This window comes from Peromyscus maniculatus, chromosome 9, assembly GCF_049852395.1.
Source record: "Peromyscus maniculatus bairdii isolate BWxNUB_F1_BW_parent chromosome 9, HU_Pman_BW_mat_3.1, whole genome shotgun sequence".
Lineage (NCBI taxonomy): Eukaryota > Metazoa > Chordata > Mammalia > Rodentia > Cricetidae > Peromyscus > Peromyscus maniculatus.
In genome coordinates, this window is record NC_134860.1 from 119,355,494 (window position 1) to 119,374,895 (window position 19,402).

The following is a 19,402-nucleotide window of genomic DNA, read 5'->3' on the forward strand; positions in this document are numbered from 1 at the left end:
CACCTCACAATACACAATACACCCCCTGCCCCAGTGCTCCCACAGCTTCCAGGGTAGTTGTTAGCTTGTTGTATCACTGAAAGTCCCAACAGAACCGTTCCGTTCTGTCTGTGTCATTGAAAGTAGTACAGTGTAAAATAAATCACCAGAAAGAGAGAACATCTTTTATTATGTAAGTGGGGGCTCACTGTGCGCTTAAAAAAAGTGTGTGTGTGTGTGTGTGTGTGTGTGTGTGTGTGTGTGTGTGTGTGTTTCACACCGGCCTGCTTCCCTCATTGACAGTGCCTGCAGACATTTGAGTGTACCTTGCCCCACCTAGACCTCAGGCCAGTGAGTGATGTCACTCTCATAAACAGACTAACGGTGGAGGTAGAAGGATTAGAATGCATTTCTGCTTTCTCTTGTTTTATTACAACACAGGGAGAGTAGCTTGACTCCCCCAGAGAACCAGGATGCTGGGGAGCTATGTTGATGGATCCTTCTTCAAATGACAAGATCTCTCTGTTCTAGGTCCCCATTTCTAATTGCTACTTTAGGAACAAACAGTCCTATGAGTGTTCGTTCCTAAAGACATGGACTTCATGCTTGTTCAGCTTTCTTGCTCAGAGAAAGATCCTTCAAGTGATGGTAATAACAGCAGGAAGCATTTGTGTGAAGGCCTGTTATGAATGTGTGTTTTTAAATGTGTGTTAATGTATTCAGTACTCAGTAAAGTCCCTCGAGGCAGGTATTATCATTGTCATCATTCCCTTGGTACGAATGAGGAAACTGAGGGCCCCCAAGCCCTGTCCTTTGTGAGGAAGCCAAAGGAAGCCTCTGTCTGCTGAGGGAAGAAGAGTTGTTTTTCTTTTGGGGGAGGGGCAGCACTGTTTGCATCTTATGTGTAACATGTCTTTTAAGATAATTGAAATACACGACATGAATATATAAATCATTTATTTTAATGTCATTATCGAGGTACTAACTTTTTCATATCTGGTATGATGGAATCTTAGCTAGAATTCCTGCTTTGTTATTTTGCTTTGAGACAGGATCTTATGTGGCCCAGGCTGGCCTTGAACTTCTAATCCTCTGGCCTCTGCCTGCTGAGTGTTGTGCTCCCAGGAAGACGCCACTACACCCAGTTTATGTGGTGTTAGGGATGAAATCAAAAGTTTGCTAGGCAAACCCTCTGCCAGCTTAGCTTCATGCCCTGCCCTGAGCTAGGAAATACAGAAAAGAAAGTTCTGGTGTGCGTTTGCTTGGAATCATTTTTCGGGGGTCTTACTATATGGTCCAAGCTTGCCTTGAACTCTTTGGTTTGAGACAGAATATCTGTGTGTATGTTGCCCTGGCTTCCTTAGAACTTGCTATGTAGATGGGGCTGGTCTTGAACTTGCAGCCATCTTTTTGCCTCTGTGTTGGAATTACAGCTATGCCCCACCATCCCTGGCATGACCCATATCATTCTCCCAAAATCTTGGGATTAAACAAGTACAACCATGCTTGCCTTGAGATAACTTTTAAAAATAATATCCTTGAAGCCGGGCGGTGGTGGCGCACGCCTTTAATCCCAGCACTTGGGAGGCAGAGGCAGGCGGATCTCTGTGAGTTCGAGGCCAGCCTGGGCTACCAAGTAAGTTCCAGGAAAGGCCCAAAGCTACGCAGAGAAACCCTGTCTCGGATAACAAAACAACAACAACAAAAAAATACCCTTGATCTTAAAAAAAAAACAGGTAGATTGTTTTCCTTGCCAATCCAGTCTTTGGGTTTCTTAGTAGATCGAGGTGGAGTCCCCTTTTTCCTTCCTCTAGAAGCCAAGAGTCAAGGATTAGCTAGCGTTTACCAGTTACCATCACGAGTGTGTATGTCCCAGTCAATGGCCTTTATAGGTCTGGTCTCTGGGTACACTAACAACATTTAAACGTCCTAGTGTTCAAATGGTAAGGAAAACCGGAGAAGACTCAAAATAAGACAAGCACACCATCAAAGGGTTGAAACGTTACAGAAATATTTAGTCTGGAGAAGAGAAGGCTGAAGGGTGTTTGGAAGCTCCGTTCACGTGGATGAACAGAGGAGTCAAAAGGACACCGAGCAGATATTCAGACTGTCCCTTGGGCCCCACACAGGGTCTGCCTGAGTCCCACTCTCCACTTGGCAGGGTGCCCAGGGTGCCCACTCTAGGGTAGAGCATTCCCTTAGCATCCCCAGAACAACAAAACAAAACAGCAAGCCAAACACTTGCTGGCTCACAAAAGCCATGCCGTTATTCTTCTGTTTCTTCTTGGGTATTGGCAGGGTTCTCATTGTTCAGCCACTCCTTTAAAAATCCTGCAACCCTAGCAGGGATAAGGAGCATTTGACAAATCCAAGAATCATCTGGCTTTCAGGTTTTAATCAATTCCAGACTTTACACACATATGACATCATTGTTATATAAAGGAGACTCTCACAGTAGGTTTGCCAAGACTCCCCTGGAACACAATTCATCTCTCAACACTTCTGTACATCCATGAACCACAGGCATTGAAGGGGCCAGGACCCGCCCCAGAGAAAAGTCTGAGAAAGCACTGTCCAGCTGCACACACAATCTGGGGAGGGCTGTGCCTGGCTAGTGTCACCCGTCAGGGCACGGCACACAGTGACATGAGTGAGGGCCTATTACAGAGCGCCAAAGGATAGAGTACTCCTTATTTGGAAAGCCCAATAAATACATCTCTCAGCAAGGAGGTCATCAAGACTGGTTTTCCAAGGCAGGGTACCGACGTTCAAAAGGAAATGGGAAAATGGGTTAGAGTTTTCCAGAGAAACAGAAAGAATGGTGTGTGTGTGTGTGTGTGTGTGTGTGTATGTGTGTGTGTGTGTGTGTGTGAGAGAGAGAGAGAGAGAGAGAGAGAGAAGAGAGAGAGAGAGAGAGAGAGAGAGAGAGAGAGAGAGAGAGAGAGAAGAAAGGGAAAGTATGAGAGAGTGAGAGAGCGAGAGAGAGAATTTAAGGAATTGGCTTCAGGGTCTGGCAAATTAAAAATCTGTGGGTCTGAGAGGTTGAGTCAAGAGGATTTCCATGAGTTTAAGGACAGTCTGGGCTACATAGCAAGACCCTGTTTCAAACAAATGAATAAACAAGCAAAAAAGCACAAACAACATAAAGAAGCTGGGGCTGGAGAGATGGTTCAGTGGTTAAAAGCACGCGATACTCTTGTGGAGGACCCAGGTTCAGTTACCAGCACCCACTCGGCGGCTCACACTTGTTTGAAACATCTGTTCTGAGAACTGACACCTTCTTCTGACCTCCCCACCCCACCCCCCCACCCCGCAGGCACCAGGTACCCACATAGTGCACATACACACATTTAGGCAAAACATTCACTCACACAAAAAGAAAAGAATAAATTAAAAACAAACGAACAAACAAACAAACAAACAAACAAACAAACAAACAAACAAACCCAAGTGGGGTCCAGTGGTACATGTCTGCAACCTTAGCAGAGGCAGGAGGATCAGGAGTCCAGAGTTATCCTCAGCTATACACTGATTTTGAGTATAGCCTGGGCTGCATGAAGTCCCAGGGTGGGCAGGGGTGGGGGAGACACCATCACAGCAACAACCCAGTCAGGCATATCTGAGCAGAGATCTACTTGCTGCAGCCTCAGTGAGCTGACAGGAAACTCACCATCGCGGCTGCAGTCAGTGGAGAACCCCAGTGTAGGTTGTGAGCTCGACACCCCTGGGAAGAAGGACCCTCAATCGAAGAATTGCCTCCATCAGATTGGTCTATGGGCATGTATAGGGAGCATTTTGTTGTTGTTGTTGTTACTGGTGGGTCTGGGATATATAAGATAGATGAGCAAGCCAGGGGAGCAAGACAGTAAGCAGCACTTCCCCATGCTCTCTGCTTCAAACTTCTGCATTGAACTGTTGCCCAATGAACCACTTTCCTCAATGGTCGACTGTAACCTGTAAGCAAAACAGTCCCTTTCCTCTCCAAGTTGCTTTTGGTCAGAGTGTTTCATCATGACCACAGAGAAGCAAACTGAGAAAAACACAAGACTGGGAAGTCTGAAGGTGCAGGCATGACTAGACACTGGGCCTCTGGAAAAGCAGAAGTCCAGCTGTCAGAACTGGGTGATGCCAATGTGCGGCAACATTGTGCTTCCTCGCTCCATGTGTCAATCAGTATGCTAAGCCTTGGGGAGAGGAGAGGGAAATCTTCTTGCTCACAGCTGAGCCGAGGACACAGATATACAGACGATAGCGGGATAACCACTGTGCATCACACACTGACTGCCTGACGGCCATACACGGCCAAAATGAGCCCAAGGGAGTGAAATCCAGCAGACGGCACAGTGAGCAGGAACTTCTAACTTTTCCTTTCTATCTGGTCCTGGACATAGAGCTCTCACATAGAGAGAGCTCGGGGTGACTATGGAAAGTTAGATCTATGGTGAGTTGATGTCACATGAAGGGAGGAAGACACGGGCTTCCTTTTGAGGAAGTTTCACCAAGAGTGAGCCCAAGTTTGAACTCTCCACTTCCCTCCCTGTGTCTTCTTCCATCGGTCTCTAACAAAGGCTTTGCTCAGTATTTAAGGATTAGCATAGAAAGCCATGGCATGAAAAACGAGTGAAGGATTCTTTATAGAAGTTTTTTATCAGAATTAAAGAAGTTAAGTTACTGCTCCAGTTGACCCTCTTGCAAACAGGTTCTCTCAGCCTACATGCACATGTTGTTAGCAACATTTACAATAGATATTTGTTGTTAAAGTTGCTTTAACTGTGTAAAGGTGGGTTACATTTGTTTATGCTGCATTTGTTTATCGATGTAAAGATGTGTTGCTTTGCCTGCCTAAGGCACCTGATTGGTCTAATAAAAAGCTGAATGGCCAATAGCAAGGCAATAGAGGGATAGGCAAGGCTAATGGGCATAGAGAGTAAGAGGAGTAATCTGGTTCAGGAGAGAAGGAAAAAGAGAAAAGGGAGAAAGAGAGGAGACACCTGGAGCCAGCCAGCCTGACAGACATGGAGTAGGACATACAGAATGAAAGAAAGGTTAAAAAGCCCCAAGGCAAAATGTAGATGAAGAGAAACAGGTTAATTTAAGTTATGAGCCAATGGGACAAGCACAAGATAAGGCCGAGCATTCATAATTAATAATAAGTCTGTGTCATGATCTGGGAGCTGGCTGGTGGCCCCAAACAAAGCCTGCTACAGCTGCTGCTTTTAAACAAACTGTTGGCTACATTCAGCAAATGATTAGCACAGTGTATGCCCACAACATACATCACTCTGGGTCAGAGGCGTGGAAGAATATGTAACTTAAGATTAAAGTTATGCATGAGCCTAGGCTGTAAAAGCTAATCACATGGGAGATCCAAGGTAGAAAGGCTGACTACATTGTTTTCTTAAAGGCAGGTTACATTTAAACAGGCTGAGCACACAGTAGGACAGCAGGCTAGGCACATAGTCTCAATGATCTGTGAAGTGGCAAGAATTCAGTCTTTTGGGCGTCAAGAAGTATTTTGATAAGAAAGTATCGTTATACAGATCAGGAATCCACGGCTCTAATTTAAAACAACTTTAGATTTGGCTGGCATTGCAGCAGGAAGAGTTCTACCTGTGCACATTTTTGGTCCATGATTTTGCTGCGATGCAGTTATCTGAGGTGAGACACAGAGTAGCTTCTGGAGTGATGGAGTTGCTACAGAAGAGCGTGGTGAGCAGGGTGATGGCTCAGCTGTGACTCCGTGCTTCCTGGGGAGAATGTCTCTGCTGAGTTCTTACCTGCAGAAGCTAAAGCAGAAGAAAGGGAGACAGCCAAACATGAGAGAAAGAGATGGATGTGGTAGAGTCTTGGCGTTGTCATAAAAACACCAGAAACAGGGTGGATTAAGACAATGGAAACTTACTCTTTGATGGTTATGGAGATAGAAGATCAAAGTCAAGGTGCTGAGAGAGCCGCACTGCCTCTGGAACCCGGTGGGGTGGCAGGGGCAGGGGGAGGGGCCTTTCTTGCCTCTTAGCTTCAGGTATGGCTCGCAGTGCCTGGCGTTCTGGGCCTGCAGTGGCACTACTTGGATCTCTGCCTCTGTCAGATGATGCTTTCTCCTTCATGGGCCTGTGACTCTTCCCATAAGAACACCAGTCATACTGGTCAAGACTCCCATCTCAGCTTAACTGTCTCCTTCGGCTACAATGCTAATTCCAGAGAAGATCACTTGCTGGGCACTTGGATATGTCTTGCAGGGACCTAATTTAAAACAGCACACTGAAGGGACAGAAGACATAGATACATGTAATCTCAGTTCCTGGGCGTCTGAGGCAGGAGGATCAGAACGTTTGAAATGAGTCTGAGTCACACAGTGAGATTTCACTTAAAAAACAAGCAAGTAGACAAACCTGTTGAACAGCCAACCATTCCAGCTTTTATCACAAAGACTCTGTAGTCCTGTTTTTAATATCTTAAGTAAAACTCAAAACTGCTATAATTTTAATAATCATTGTAATATCCTTATTTTGGTATAAAGGAGGAACAAAGAAGAGACATTTACAATAAAATGATAAACCTTTTGGTCTGTAGGTGTTTGGGTGTGATGAGAACGGACAACGATGCCTCTACCCATTTATAAACAAATTAGTTTATCTATGAGATTTGAGATGAGCAGCCTTGACGCCCTCAATGAATATAAAAATGAAAGAGTTAGGGATGATGCACAGCAGAATAAAAACCAGTATCAGGTGAGTGAGGTCACACCTGGTACCAACGGCTCAGATATGCTTGCACGTGATGTTGAGAAAGGAAGACTACAGACAACTTTCAGACAGAGTGGGGAACACGGAAAAAGGCTGGAGCCTCACAGGTACGATGGGCTGTGTCTGAGTAGCTTCAAATACTGCTCTGTGCTTTGAAGAACACAGTGATGAATTTTTACAGAAAACTTAGTTTCCTATTCTGAAACTGAGATGGAGTAGGCAAGGATATAGATAAGAGTTACCCAAGGAAAACTGTTGCTGGGTAGCTGTGTCACCTGATGGTCAGAATGTCCCTGTGGGGTACATCTGCTAACTATATAAAAGTCAAGGCTTGGGGTAGGAGAGATGGCTCAGCAGTTAAGAGCACTTGTTCCTGCCGAGAAACCAGCTTGGCTCCCCGCACTCACACGATGGCTCACAATCTGGGAACCTGCCGTCTTCTGACCCTACAGGCACCAGACACACATAGGATGCACACCTATGCAGGCAAAACAGTCACACACATAAGATAAAAGTAAATCTAGATTTAAAACCCACGGCGCCATGCCATTTTCCGAGTTGTCATACTGGTGAGCTACCCAAGGGCCTACACCCTCAAAGGACCTTGTCTTCATTAGAGTATCATTTGTAGTATGGCTTGCCTTCCTCACTCCACCCATTTGGGGCTTTTTAAGATGATCATTGGATAAATAGCCAGAACAGGAGATCCGGTCCACAGTGATGTGGGAGGAAGTCACCTTACCTCATGAATATGCCACTCACCTCATAAATGTCATAACATTTAAAAAATCTGTAACACAGAGCCGCAAGTGTTGCCTCCCTCCTCTTTCCCATCAGCCCACTCTAACCTCTTTGAAGTGCACGATTTACTTTAATAAATTGCTCAAAATGTCCGTCTCTTGGCTGTATTCTTTCCTTTGAGAAGAACGGAAGCGATACCTTCACATGGTAACAGAAGCCCACTGTGTGTGGGTAAGGCTTCCATTTCTAGACCTTAAAAGGACCCTGGAGACCACATCCTTTGCAGTGTGGTGGGAAACACATGAAATGGAAAGTATAAGGGCTCCAGAAAAGTGGTATGGTGTTCTCAGACCACCCTAACATACCCTTAGGAACACCCACACTATAGCATCCACATGTAATTTTCTCAGCAAAAAAATAAAATAAAAATCACTATTTTACAAACTCATTGAAAGATGTATGCAGGATGCTACAGCTGATGGCCTTGCACTCTGCCCTATTTCTGAGTCTTTATCTCTTAGAAGCATTTTTTTTTCTCAGTCATGGCTCTTGCCTTGGGCTTGCCCTGTCCCTAGAGTAGGGAGTGGCAGGGAATTGCCACAGCATGGAAGTAAAGCTCACGAACTATGGGAGTGGTTGGACAAATACTCTCACCCTCTTGCATTGTGAGCTGGCTTCCTCCAAGACCTGGGTCTCCGTGGGATTAGGCCTGTTTCCCATAATGCTAGTTTGTTATGATCCGTCTCAGTGAACTCCCTATTCTCCCATTGGTGAAGTCTAGGACCACTTCCCACATAAAACTGGTTGTATGTACAACTTTGTTTCATGAGAGACAGACTGAAACAGAAGGCAAGAATATGAAATATTTAATTTGTAGGTGAAACTTAATAATGTCCTACCTAATTCTGTTGAGAGGAATGCCAAATTATATTTTGATGTTTTGCAGTAATTGTTCTACTGCCCTGAAACCCTTTCCCCCTAAACCTTTCAGTATGTGCCCTGGAAATAATCTAATACACTTTTGCTTGTTTGTTTGAGACAGTGTCTCATTGTGCAGTCTGGGTAGCCTCGAACTGGATTTGTAGAACAGGCTGGGCTTGGCCTCACAGAGATCCTCCTGGATGCTGGCATCACCAAGCCCAGCCTATGATAGCTATTTTTAATGGCGGTCTAATGAAGATCTGAGCTAAATCCACTTTTAGTAATTACATTAACTAAGCCTTCTGAGTCCCAAGTAATGTTTTTAGATCGATAACATCTTGAAAACATATGCTAACTTGTTATATTCTTTTTGAGTGGATTAACTGCCTAGTCATATTATAAATGCATTTTTAGATCTGGAGTTTTAGATTCCATTACTTTCTAAAGTAGCCTTAAAATTAGCAACATATGGAGCTGGAGAGATGGTTCAGTGGTTGAGAACACTGCTGCTCTTCCAGAGCACTCAGGTTTGGTTCTCAGCATCCACATGGTCGTTCATAACCACCTGTAGCTCCAGTGCCAGAGGACCAGGCCTCCCTTGACATCGGGCATGCACATGGTGCACATACATGCATGCAAGCAGACACTCATACACAATAAATAAAAGTGAATCTTTTTTAAAAATTAGGAATATGGTTCCAAGCCACTGTCCTCAGAACTAGCCTTATCTACTACAGATAGGAGCTGTGGAAAAAAAAAAAAACTTCTTTGAAAATGATTAAACTCATTGAAAATGTAATTCTTCCTCTTTAATAATATCAACCTAGTTTCCAGCTTAATATCTTCATTTAACACTTCCAATATAGGTAAAACATATGTCCAGTTGTCTCATATTTTGGTATCACTATTTTTTTTATTTAAAGAAACACAATTATACATAAGTGTTAAAGAGTTTTTATTTTAAAGCAACTTTCTTTGGAAATGCTTTATTTCCTATGTAGAACAAGACAATTAAACCTCTTTTCACAGAACAACCTTTTATTCGAGGAGCTAATTTTGTTAAAGGCCCTGATAACATTCAATGGCGTGTGGGTTTTCCAGTAAGATTTCTGGTGACCTCGGGTTGTCGATGACTGATTCACTGACTTTCAGTGGCTGCTGCTGCTTTTTGTTGTTTATAAGCCCAGGGGACCAGCAGACCAGAACTGCTGCTCAGATGCTGCACAGGACACCAGAAGAGGAAACAAGTGTTCCTGTGGAACCATTTTCCAGAGTTCCAAGTTCTGACTACTCTATTGTTGGTATATTTGGAAATAAAATTTCCACTCAATGTTTTCATTCCCTATGAATCATACATTTGTGACGATGAGGCTTTCATTTTGACATCAGTCAGTATGTGCAACTGCAACCAAGTTTCTGACTGCAGCTTATTTCACAGTTGACTTTGTACCTCTTCAGATTTCACACGGGTTCTTCTAAATATGCCAGTGTTCAACAGAATGAGGAATTTACTTGAATTTCTTCCTATTTGATAATAACCTTTTATAGTTGGTATTAGTTTACCATAAAGTATTAATATCTATAATATATAGGACTTGACACACAAGATTGAATATGAAAATTTGACACAATTATATGACTTTGAAGCTTTCCCTGAATCTCTATAAACTATCTCTGTCAACTCTATTTATTTAATCACGGTATGGTTATTTCTTAGATGAAATAGAAAAAAATGTCCAACACACACTCAAATGTTCCGCATTGACACCAGGTGCTGCTTTCTTGGGAAACAATTTTAAGGAAGAATGTTTTTAATGTCTGGATAGAACTTTCTGTGCACTCTTTTTAGTTTGTTGTGATGTGTTTTGGATGGAGTACATGAAGGAAGCTCACCCAGAGTAGATCTGGAATTGTTTGAAAAGCAAGCATTTCAGTGGCCCTTCCAGATTAAACAGGTATCTTTCCCTTTTTTCTTGCAATGTCAGTGTAAATGGAAGCTTCTTTAAGATTAGATGTAACTAGGGAATCTGCCTTAACAAAGACTTGTTTGCCTTGCAGTTCCAGCTGTTTTACCAGGCGCTGGTTAACTGGAAAGTACTGGAAAACCCTACTACTCATGGCCGATTAAGAATGGAAAAGGAAAATGTTTTAGCATTACTACAAAAATGGTTTCGGTCTCCTGAACCCCTTATGGCCGCCCAGGAACCCTCGCATAGTTTCAGAATCACTCTTATGTGGGCTACAGGTTTTTTTTTTTTTTTTTTTTGGTTTTTCGAGACAGGGTTTCTCTGTGTAGCTTTGCACCTTTCCTGGAACTCACTTGGTAGCCCAGGCTGGCCTCGAACTCACAGAGATCCGCCTGGCTCTGCCTCCCGAGTGCTGGGATTAAAGGCGTGCGCCACCACCGCCCGGCCGGGCTACAGGTTTTGTAGGCATCAGCTTCTGTAAACATCACAATCCGTCAATCATTTTCCAACCCCAACTGGAAGAACACGACGTTAAATGTACTTCATGCTTATGAACCAACTGGAAATAACGGCTGGATGGCATAAAAATCACGCACGCCTCTGTGGTTTGGAGTAATGTGAATACTCCGACCTACTGAACTAAAGATATGTTGTATTTTACTAATCTAAACCCAGACTTTGCATGTTGGCTAAACCCTAAAAATTCTCAAGATTTCTTGGAAGCACTCTGTCCATACTTCTGTGGCATGTCCCTTCAACTTCCCTATAGTACGTATTCTTAAAAAAAAAATTAAAAAGAATTTTCTACAGTGGGTCACCGGAAGCTCAGACTTGTGTTCTGAGGCTTGGGTTCGCTGAGCTCCGTGGTCTGCTCGGAACTACTGAGCATGCGTGGAAACCGCGGCCCAGGCTCGAGGTCTCGAGAAAGATCCGGTATCCTAATGCGGAAGAACCGGCTGCCACCGCCGCTGTGCGAGCAGCGCAGCCTCTGCGCCGGGCACTCCGAGGTCTGCAGATCAATTTCCCAAGTCAGCCGGGACTACCGGAATGACGGGCGTGCCCGGCCCGCCGGCACAACGCACTTCCCTTCCTCGCAGGAAGGGGCGGACTCCGGCCGAGCGTGCTCGCCCCACGGGCCGCGCATGCGCCTTCCTTCCGGCGGCTCGGGAGCGCCGCGCCGGGCCGACTGGGCTCCTGGTTAAGAGTGCGCCTGCGCCGTCGCTGGGGGCTCGCCACCTCCGCCTCCCCTCCCCCTGACGCCCCGCGGGGGCTCCCGGCCCGGCGGGACCATGTTCACCAGCACCGGCTCCAGTGGGCTCTGTGAGTACCGGCTCCTCCATCCTTGGGGCGCTCTCCGCTCCATCCTGGGCACTTCCCGGACCCGGCTTGGGGGCCCCAGGCACTCGGCTCTGCAAAAGGCGAGGGGCCCCTTGCCTCCCGCGTCGGAACCTTGGCAGTTCTTGGGGGGCCGCGGGCGCCGCCCCCACCGCAGCCCCGAGGGCCGAGGGGCGCACGTCCCGCCCGCCCCCGGCACCTCCCGAGGCACGGTGCGCAGCAGCTCCTGCCCTGCTGCAGGTGGGCTGGGCAGTTGGGGGTCCGGCCGGGTGCCCCGCTGATCTCGTGGCCCGGGCCCACGCACGCCCTTGATGGCTCGAGTGCGGGGCTGGAAGACGTCCCCGTGGGGGCGACGCTGGAATCCTGCTTGGTTCCCTCTCCCCTTTCATTCATATAGGCTGCTTTGGGACCCATCTGATTCCGGGATCGAGTGAATTTCACCCTCTGCCCCAGGATCTGCCCCCTCAGTTTTAACTTCCATGTACTTCTTCCCCGTTGTCCCTGAAGAGTTTTGGGGAGCCGGGAAACCGACTAAAGCGCTTTACAGTGAAGTTAGGAAGTCATTTATTTGGCAAGAGAGCGCACGCGTTGCTTCTGGATGCGGCTACACTCGCCTGGAGTGTCAGCCGTGGTCGCAGTGGTCTGCAGGTGGAGGGCGAAGTTTATTCAGTCTCCGAAGCACCTTACCCCCACAGTATTGTGTTGACTTTAGAGAGAGTGAACTCTCAATTAAACAGTGTTGAGATTAGGCACCGATACACCAATAGCAAACTGTTTGAACAAGCTCCAATTCGCATTTACTTATCACTGTTGGCACTTCCCATCTCCACATGTGAAGTTACTGTTGCCAGAGCACAGAAGTGCCTGGCATCTCCAGAAAGTGCGTTCTGTTGTGAATGTCATGAGTCTTTCAGAGAGCTGAGAGTGAATAACTCTCAGAGCCAACGGCATCATCTTACATCATCCTCACAGCTCACCTTCTGAGGCTTGGAAGTAGGTTTAATGTTTGATTATGACCCCCCATATTTCATAGCTAATTTACCTTACGGAATCTTTCACATATTGGCCCCAGAATCCATCAGAGCTACTCATGAGTTCATCTTCAGACTACTCTTTGGATGAATAAGGTAGCTTTCCGAGGGCTGCCGTTTGTGGGTGGATGTGACACGAACAGTAAACTTCTCTGATTTAGTTGTTCTCAGCACATTGAGGCATCCTTTTGCACCAAGAACACACACAAAAGTTAAAAAGTGTGAGAGTGGCTGGGGAGATGGTTCAGCAGGTAGGATGCTTGGACTGCAAGCACGCAGACCTGAGTTCTAGTTTCCAGTACCCAGGTGAAAGCCAGGCATGGCAGTGTGTGTCTGTAACCCTGCCAGGGAGACAGGAGGCAGGAGCATCCTCCGGCTTGCTGGCCAGCCAGTGTGGCTAAGCTGGTGAGCTCCAGGTTCAGTGAGAGATGTGTGCCAAAATAAACAAACAAAAAAGTGGAGGAGTGATTGAGGTAGATATCCAACATCAACCTTCACACACAGAGACAGACAGACAGACAGACAGACAGACAGACAGACACACACACACACACACACACACACACACACACACACACACGCAAGCACGCACACGTAGGGGAATTCTGATTAATAGCAGTACCATGTTATGGGTTAGGTTGTGTGGGCAAAATAAAGTCAAAGTTGAATCAGCACAACTCTAGGAAAGGTAAAACCAATGAACAGGTAGTTCAGCTCTCTTGACCTGTCTAAAATAAGTATGTTCAGAGTGTGGGGGTTAATGGGATGGCTCTTCCTCTTAGGACATGCTGGATGTGCACATTTAACAAGTATTCAGGACCCGTGAACTGTGTTTGGTTTTGGGAACACGGTGCTGGCAAGTCTTGGGTTCAGGCTTATGTTGACAGTAGAGCTTAGTGGTGGTTCCCCTAGACCAGTCATTTCCATAGACCAACACTGTAGAATCAGTTCAGCTCCTGAATGTTAGTGGTGGTTCCCTAGACCAGTCATTTCCATAGACCAACACTGTAGAATCAGTTCAGCTCCTGAATGTTAGTGGTGGTTCCCTAGACCAGTCATTTCCATAGACCAGTTCTGTAGAATCAGTTCAGCTCCTGAATGTTAGTGGCTTTGTCTGACTCAGTGATTTTTCCTGTATAGCCACCACGCTGAGTGATGTCCTTTGGACAGGCAGCTGAATGGCTCTGTGGTGAAGTCAGAGGTCTGCTCCTGAGTGAGTATCCTCAGGAAAGGTGATGCATCTCTCTGCCTATCCCTAAAAATGGGGAGTAACTCTCTCCTGAGAGAAATCCCTGCCTTTTCCTGCACCAGCACTTTTCTCACATTGTAATTAGGCAATAAGGGCACTTTAGTGTTAACATTTACCACCCCCATTCATTCAACAGGTGTCTGTTAAGTTACCTCACATTCATTCAACAGGTGTCTGTTGAGAACCCCCTCCCCTTGCCCATTCATTCAACAGGTGTCTGTTGAGTACCTCCCCCATTCATTCAACAGGTGTCTGTTAAGTTACCCCACATTCATTCAACAGGTGTCTGTTGAGAACCCCCTCCCCTACCCCATTCATTAAACAGGTGTCTGTTGAGTTACCCCCCCATTCATTCAACAGGTGTCTGTTGAGTTACCCCCCCCCATTCATTCAACAGGTGTCTGTTGAGTACCTCCCCCATTCATTCAACAGGTGTCTGTTGAGTACCCCCCCCATTCATTCAACAGGTGTCTGTTGAGTTACCCCCCCATCATTCAACAGGTGTCTGTTGAGTACCCCCCATTCATTCAACAGGTGTCTGTTGAGTACCTCCCCCATTCATTCAACAGGTGTCTGTTGAGTACCTCCCCCATTCATTCAACAGGTGTCTGTTAAGTTACCCCACATTCATTCAACAGGTGTCTGTTGAGAACCCCCTCCCCTCCCCCATTCATTCAACAGGTGTATGTTGAGTTACCCCCCCATTCATTCAACAGGTGTCTGTGAGTGCCTCCTGAAACCTTGAGTGGTTTATATAGACAATAAAGTGGTGAACAGAATAAAGGAGTCCAACATCAAATAGGTTAATAAGTAATTAAAGTGCCTTCCAATAGTGTCAGGTGCAGTGAATCATGGCAGAGGTTGAAGTTATGGTGCAGTGCTGCTCTGTGTTTGGGGAAGAAGCCTTGGGAGTGTGGAGGAGCCAGGCATGCTACAGTTCATTCAGAAAATTGTAGTTGGACTTTGTTTTCTGCCTCCAGTCAGCTCCCAAATAATCACACGTAGACTTTTATTAATTATGAAAGCTTGGCCTTTAGCTTAGGCTTGTGTTTAACTAGCTCTTATAACTTAAATTAACCCGTATTTTTATTAACCTTCGTTCTACCATTTTACCTCTATCCCATTCTGTGTGTCCAAGTCATTCTGCATCCGGCTGGCATCTCTCACGCGTGAGTTTCCTCTCTCTGCCCAGAAGTCCCACCTGTCTCTCCTGCTTAGTTATTGGCCATTTAGCTCTTTATTAAACCAATCAAAAGGTGCTCTAGGTAGAGACACATCTTTACAGTGTAAACAAATATTCTGCAACAGAAAACCATTTTGAAGAAAGGAGGTGGCATGCACAAAGTCCAAAGCAAACGCAGCAGGGTGTGTACAAAGCTCTGAGGGAGGCATGTGCTGCCAGGGCTGTAACCCGGGGAAGAGCACTTGTGACCATTTCTTTGAAACTGTCTTGCTCTATGTCAGTTAGGATTGGGTAAAAGTGCTTGTAAATAGTGTACATAATTTTGGTTAAATAGACTAGTCCCGTCACTCCAGTCTACACTGAATAACATTTTATTAATAAGTATTCTCATTACTCATTACTCATTCACATTACAGTATATATTTGCTATGTATAATGCATCTGACAAACACTAATTACATGTTTAATATGTTCCAGGTCTAGTTCCCAAGGAATTCAGTGTCTAGAGGGGAGAAAAAAAAAAAAGGACATCTGTGCTCAGTGCAATGTGCTTGTTGCAGGGAGTCTGGTGGGGAGAGACTCGGGTGTTAAGATGATCTGCTTGCAAGAAGCAGTATTTGAGCTGATTTTTTTGAGAGGTGAGGGTTTGTTAGGCCCATCAGTGGAGACAAGGGCAAGAAGCCAAGATGAAGGGCTTGTTGATGATGGTTGGAGTGAGCAGTCCTGAGGTGAGGTCATCAGAGGGCGGTGGAAGGTGGGGCAGGAACTGGAGCCAGAACCTGTGGACATTTTAATGTCTACAGAGGAAGAAGCAGTCGAGTTCAGGAAGCAGGCCGAGGAGAGGCCAAGGATGGTGTGTGTGTGTGTGTGTGTGTGTGTGTGTGTGTGTGTGTGTGTGTGTGTGTGTGTGTAGGAACAGTTAATAGACAGCTGCTGCCAAGATTCAAAATGAAGTCTGGAAAGTGACCTTTTTGGAAGGAGAGGCACATGCAGAACCTTTCCAGAACAGCTTCTCCGTTTGTTATGGAGATGAGTGAGATTATGGTGACTGAGGAATGAGTAGATGAAAAGAGGTGACAGTGAGCTGGAGATGCACTTCGTGAATGGCTCACACAGGGAGGCTTGAGCTGCTCACACGGGGTGGCCACAGGAGAGCTCACATCTAGAAAGACTTCAAGGTGTCATTAACACTGTTAGAAAAGACCCAGTGGGGGCTGTGAGACTGAAGACTTAGGGATAAATGAAAGGAGGTGTAGGAGGAATAACAGGGTCTAGGACCATCATCGGTCTGCTTCTCTGTGGGAAGAAAATGGGAGCTGGTTTTCAGCAGTGGAGCTGAAGTTCCCAAGGGCTGCCTGCCTGGCAGACAACAACCAGCCGGACAACCCAGTGCATACTCACATGCCCTCGGGGTCCTGACTCCAGAGTTACCTTCAGAAGGGCTGATTTGGGTACCCGAAATCTGGACCTCCTTCTCAGCTTTCTGAAATTGAGAGTCAGATGAACAAACGTCAGGACAAGAGACTGGCCCACAGGAAGGGAGAGAGAACAGTTAGTCTTGTGGGGGAGATGCCGAAGGCCTGATTAAGATGGTAACACTGAGGACTGACAGTGCCCTGGTTTCTCTCTCTGTGATAAAGACACAAGATTAAAAGCATCTTAAAGGAAGGGTTTGTTTCACCGTATAGCTCACAGTCCATATGGAGGGAAGCCAGGACAAGAGCTCCAGTCCGGAACCTGTAGTAGGAACTGAAGCAGAGACCATGCAAAAATGCCGTTTACTGACCTGCTGCCCGTGGCTTGCTCTGCTAGCTTTGTTACGGGACTCAGGACTGCCACTCACCAGTCGTTAGTCAGGAAGATGCCCTGCAGACACACCTGCAAGCTAATTTGATGGAGGCAAGTCCTCAGTTGAGATGTGTTGTTGGTTGTTTTTTTTTTTTTTTAAAAAAACTCTTTAACTCTTTGCTCTTCTGGGGGCCTATCACCCAGCTCCCAAATAAATCCCCCTCGGAAGTTTATTCTTACTTATAAATGCCTAGCCTTAGCTGGTCTTGCTTCTTGCCAGCTTTTCTTAACTTTAAATTATTCCATCTACCTTTTGCCTCTGGGCTTTTTCCTTTTCTTACTTCTGTATATCTTACTTCCATTCTTACTCCATGGATGGCTGGGTGGCTGGGTGCCTGGCCCCTAGCGTCCTCCTCTTCTTGTTATCTTGCTCTTCTTTTTCTCCCAGATTTCTTCTTCTATTTATTCTCTCTGCCTGGGAGCCCTGCCTATTCTTTCTCCTGCCTTGCTATGGAATGTTCAGCTCTTTATTGGACCAATCAGGTGTGCTAGACAGGCTCAGTAGCACAGCTTCAGAGTTAAACAAATGAAACAAAAGAATGCAACACAACACATCTTTGCATCATTAAACAAATGTTCCACAGCACAAACAAATGTAACACACGTTAAAATAACGTTCCACAACACTCCCTCTTCCTAGATATGTGTAGGCTTATGTCAAGTTGACAAAAACTAACCAGTATAGCAGCATAAGGAAGAATTGAAAGGTGTTGAGGTGGGCAGGGTATGCTGTGAGTCAAGCATTTTAGATTGAGGGGAGAAGGGATCCAGGGTGACGGGTTTATGGCTTAGGCAGCTGGTTAGATCATGGGTTACCATTCACGAAAGTAGGGAATGCAGAGCAAGAAAAGCTCATTTGTTTGGAAGATGAGTGTTGAAGTGTCTTCAGAGTCCAGTTGGAGATTTTCAAGGGACACTCGGAGTCAACACGGTGCAGTGGTCGTGAGGACTGCCAAAGCAGCAGTGGCATTAGAAGGCCATTCTGTTATGTGCAGGATGGGCAGGAGGAGCCAGCGGAGCAGGCAGTGGTGGGCATTGTGTGTCTTCAGCGTGAATGCACATCCTTCAGCTTCCCTTGGTAGTGACAGCCCACCCCAGCCTGGGATCATCTTGGTTGTCGTCCTTGTCTAGTACTTCTCTGTAACATGGCCAGTCTGGACCATGTAGTTAAGTATTTCATTTGCATCTCATCTAGACTCAGCCACTGCTATTCCTGGCTTGCTGTGCATGTTGACTGAGACTCCAACCATGTGTTAATTTGGGTGTCTGATCCAAGCTGAGCCGTGGGCACAGTTTCTTGGTGAAGTTGTTGGATTTGGCCATCCCTGTGTGCTCTCTGGCTTCAAGATTGTGTCACATCTCACCACATCTCACATCAGCCCAGCCGGGGAAAAAGCCCCAGGGCTCTCACCTGCCCCCCCCCCCCCCCCACTGTCCTGCTTGTTCATACTTGGTCCTTTTCTCTTTCTAAAGCTGTCATTGTTACTTTTTTAGCTCTCCTCTTCTGAGAACAAGCCTGGCACTAGCAGAGCTGATGTTTTGTCCTGTGGATTCCTCAGACTCTGGAGACCCCAGAGCTGGGAGCCTCTCCCTTGCCCCTCCTCCTTGACTTGGTGCGTCTTTGCCGTGGCGAAGTAAACTTTGCCCTGGTAAATGTTTGGTTAGTAAGTGTGGAGTGGTCTTTTCTGAGCTTTTTCTTGCAAATACAGAGACATACATCTCCAATGATCTTGTGAACCCCTGCCCAGCTGCCGAGCACTCCCTTCCCAATGGCGCTTTCTGGAAGTCCACCTCTAAGTCTCCCTGCATCCTCAGCTCTCTGCAGTTTGTTCTCTGTTTGATGATACCGGTTGTGATGAGGCTGTCCCAGCACACTGCCAGAGCTGCTCCGGACAAAGTGACCAGTGGCATGTGACATCATTGGTGCTGTCCCCCTCCTCCTGTAAGATTTTCAAATATTATTTTATGTGTATGATTGGCGTGTGTGTGTGTGTGTGTGTGTGTGTGTGTGTGTGTGTGTGTACCATGTGTGTGCACCATGTGTGTGCCTGGTGCCAGGGGAGGTGAGATGAGGTGTTGGATTCCCTAGAACTGGAGTTGTGGATGGTTGTGAGCCATCATGGGGATGCTGGGAACCAAGCGCCGGCTCCTCTGCAAGACAATCGAGTACCTTTAACTGCTGTGCCGTCTCTCCAGCATCTCACATGGTGCTTCTTGCTCCTCATGATTGTTGTCCTTTTTTTTTCTTTTTTCTTTTCTTTTATAATTTAATCTAATTTTACATATCAGTCACCGATTCCCCCTCCCGCCTTCCCCCCAGCCCACCCCCCATTCCCATCTCCTCCATAGCAAAGACTCACCTGAGGATTTTGTTGTCCTTTTTTTTCCTGTTTTTAGACAGG

At 46.1% G+C, this 19,402-nt stretch overlaps 1 protein-coding gene across 4 annotated transcripts in view; it reads left to right on the plus strand.

Moving 5' to 3' along the window:
- The first annotated feature begins 11,261 nt into the window (after positions 1-11,261).
- Ubac2 (UBA domain containing 2) overlaps positions 11,262-19,402 on the plus strand; it is a 184,705-nt gene continuing 176,564 nt past the window's right edge. For 2 of the 4 annotated variants that reach the window (XM_042285341.1, XM_042285343.1), the window contains exon 1: positions 13,861-13,933. In XM_042285341.1, coding sequence (XP_042141275.1) covers positions 13,876-13,933 — 58 coding nt within the window. In that variant the 5' untranslated portion in view covers positions 13,861-13,875. Of the gene's footprint in view, positions 11,675-13,860; positions 13,934-19,402 lie in introns of those variants that run through there. The other 2 variants (XM_006978772.4, XM_076545598.1) reach the window with 2 other exon arrangements.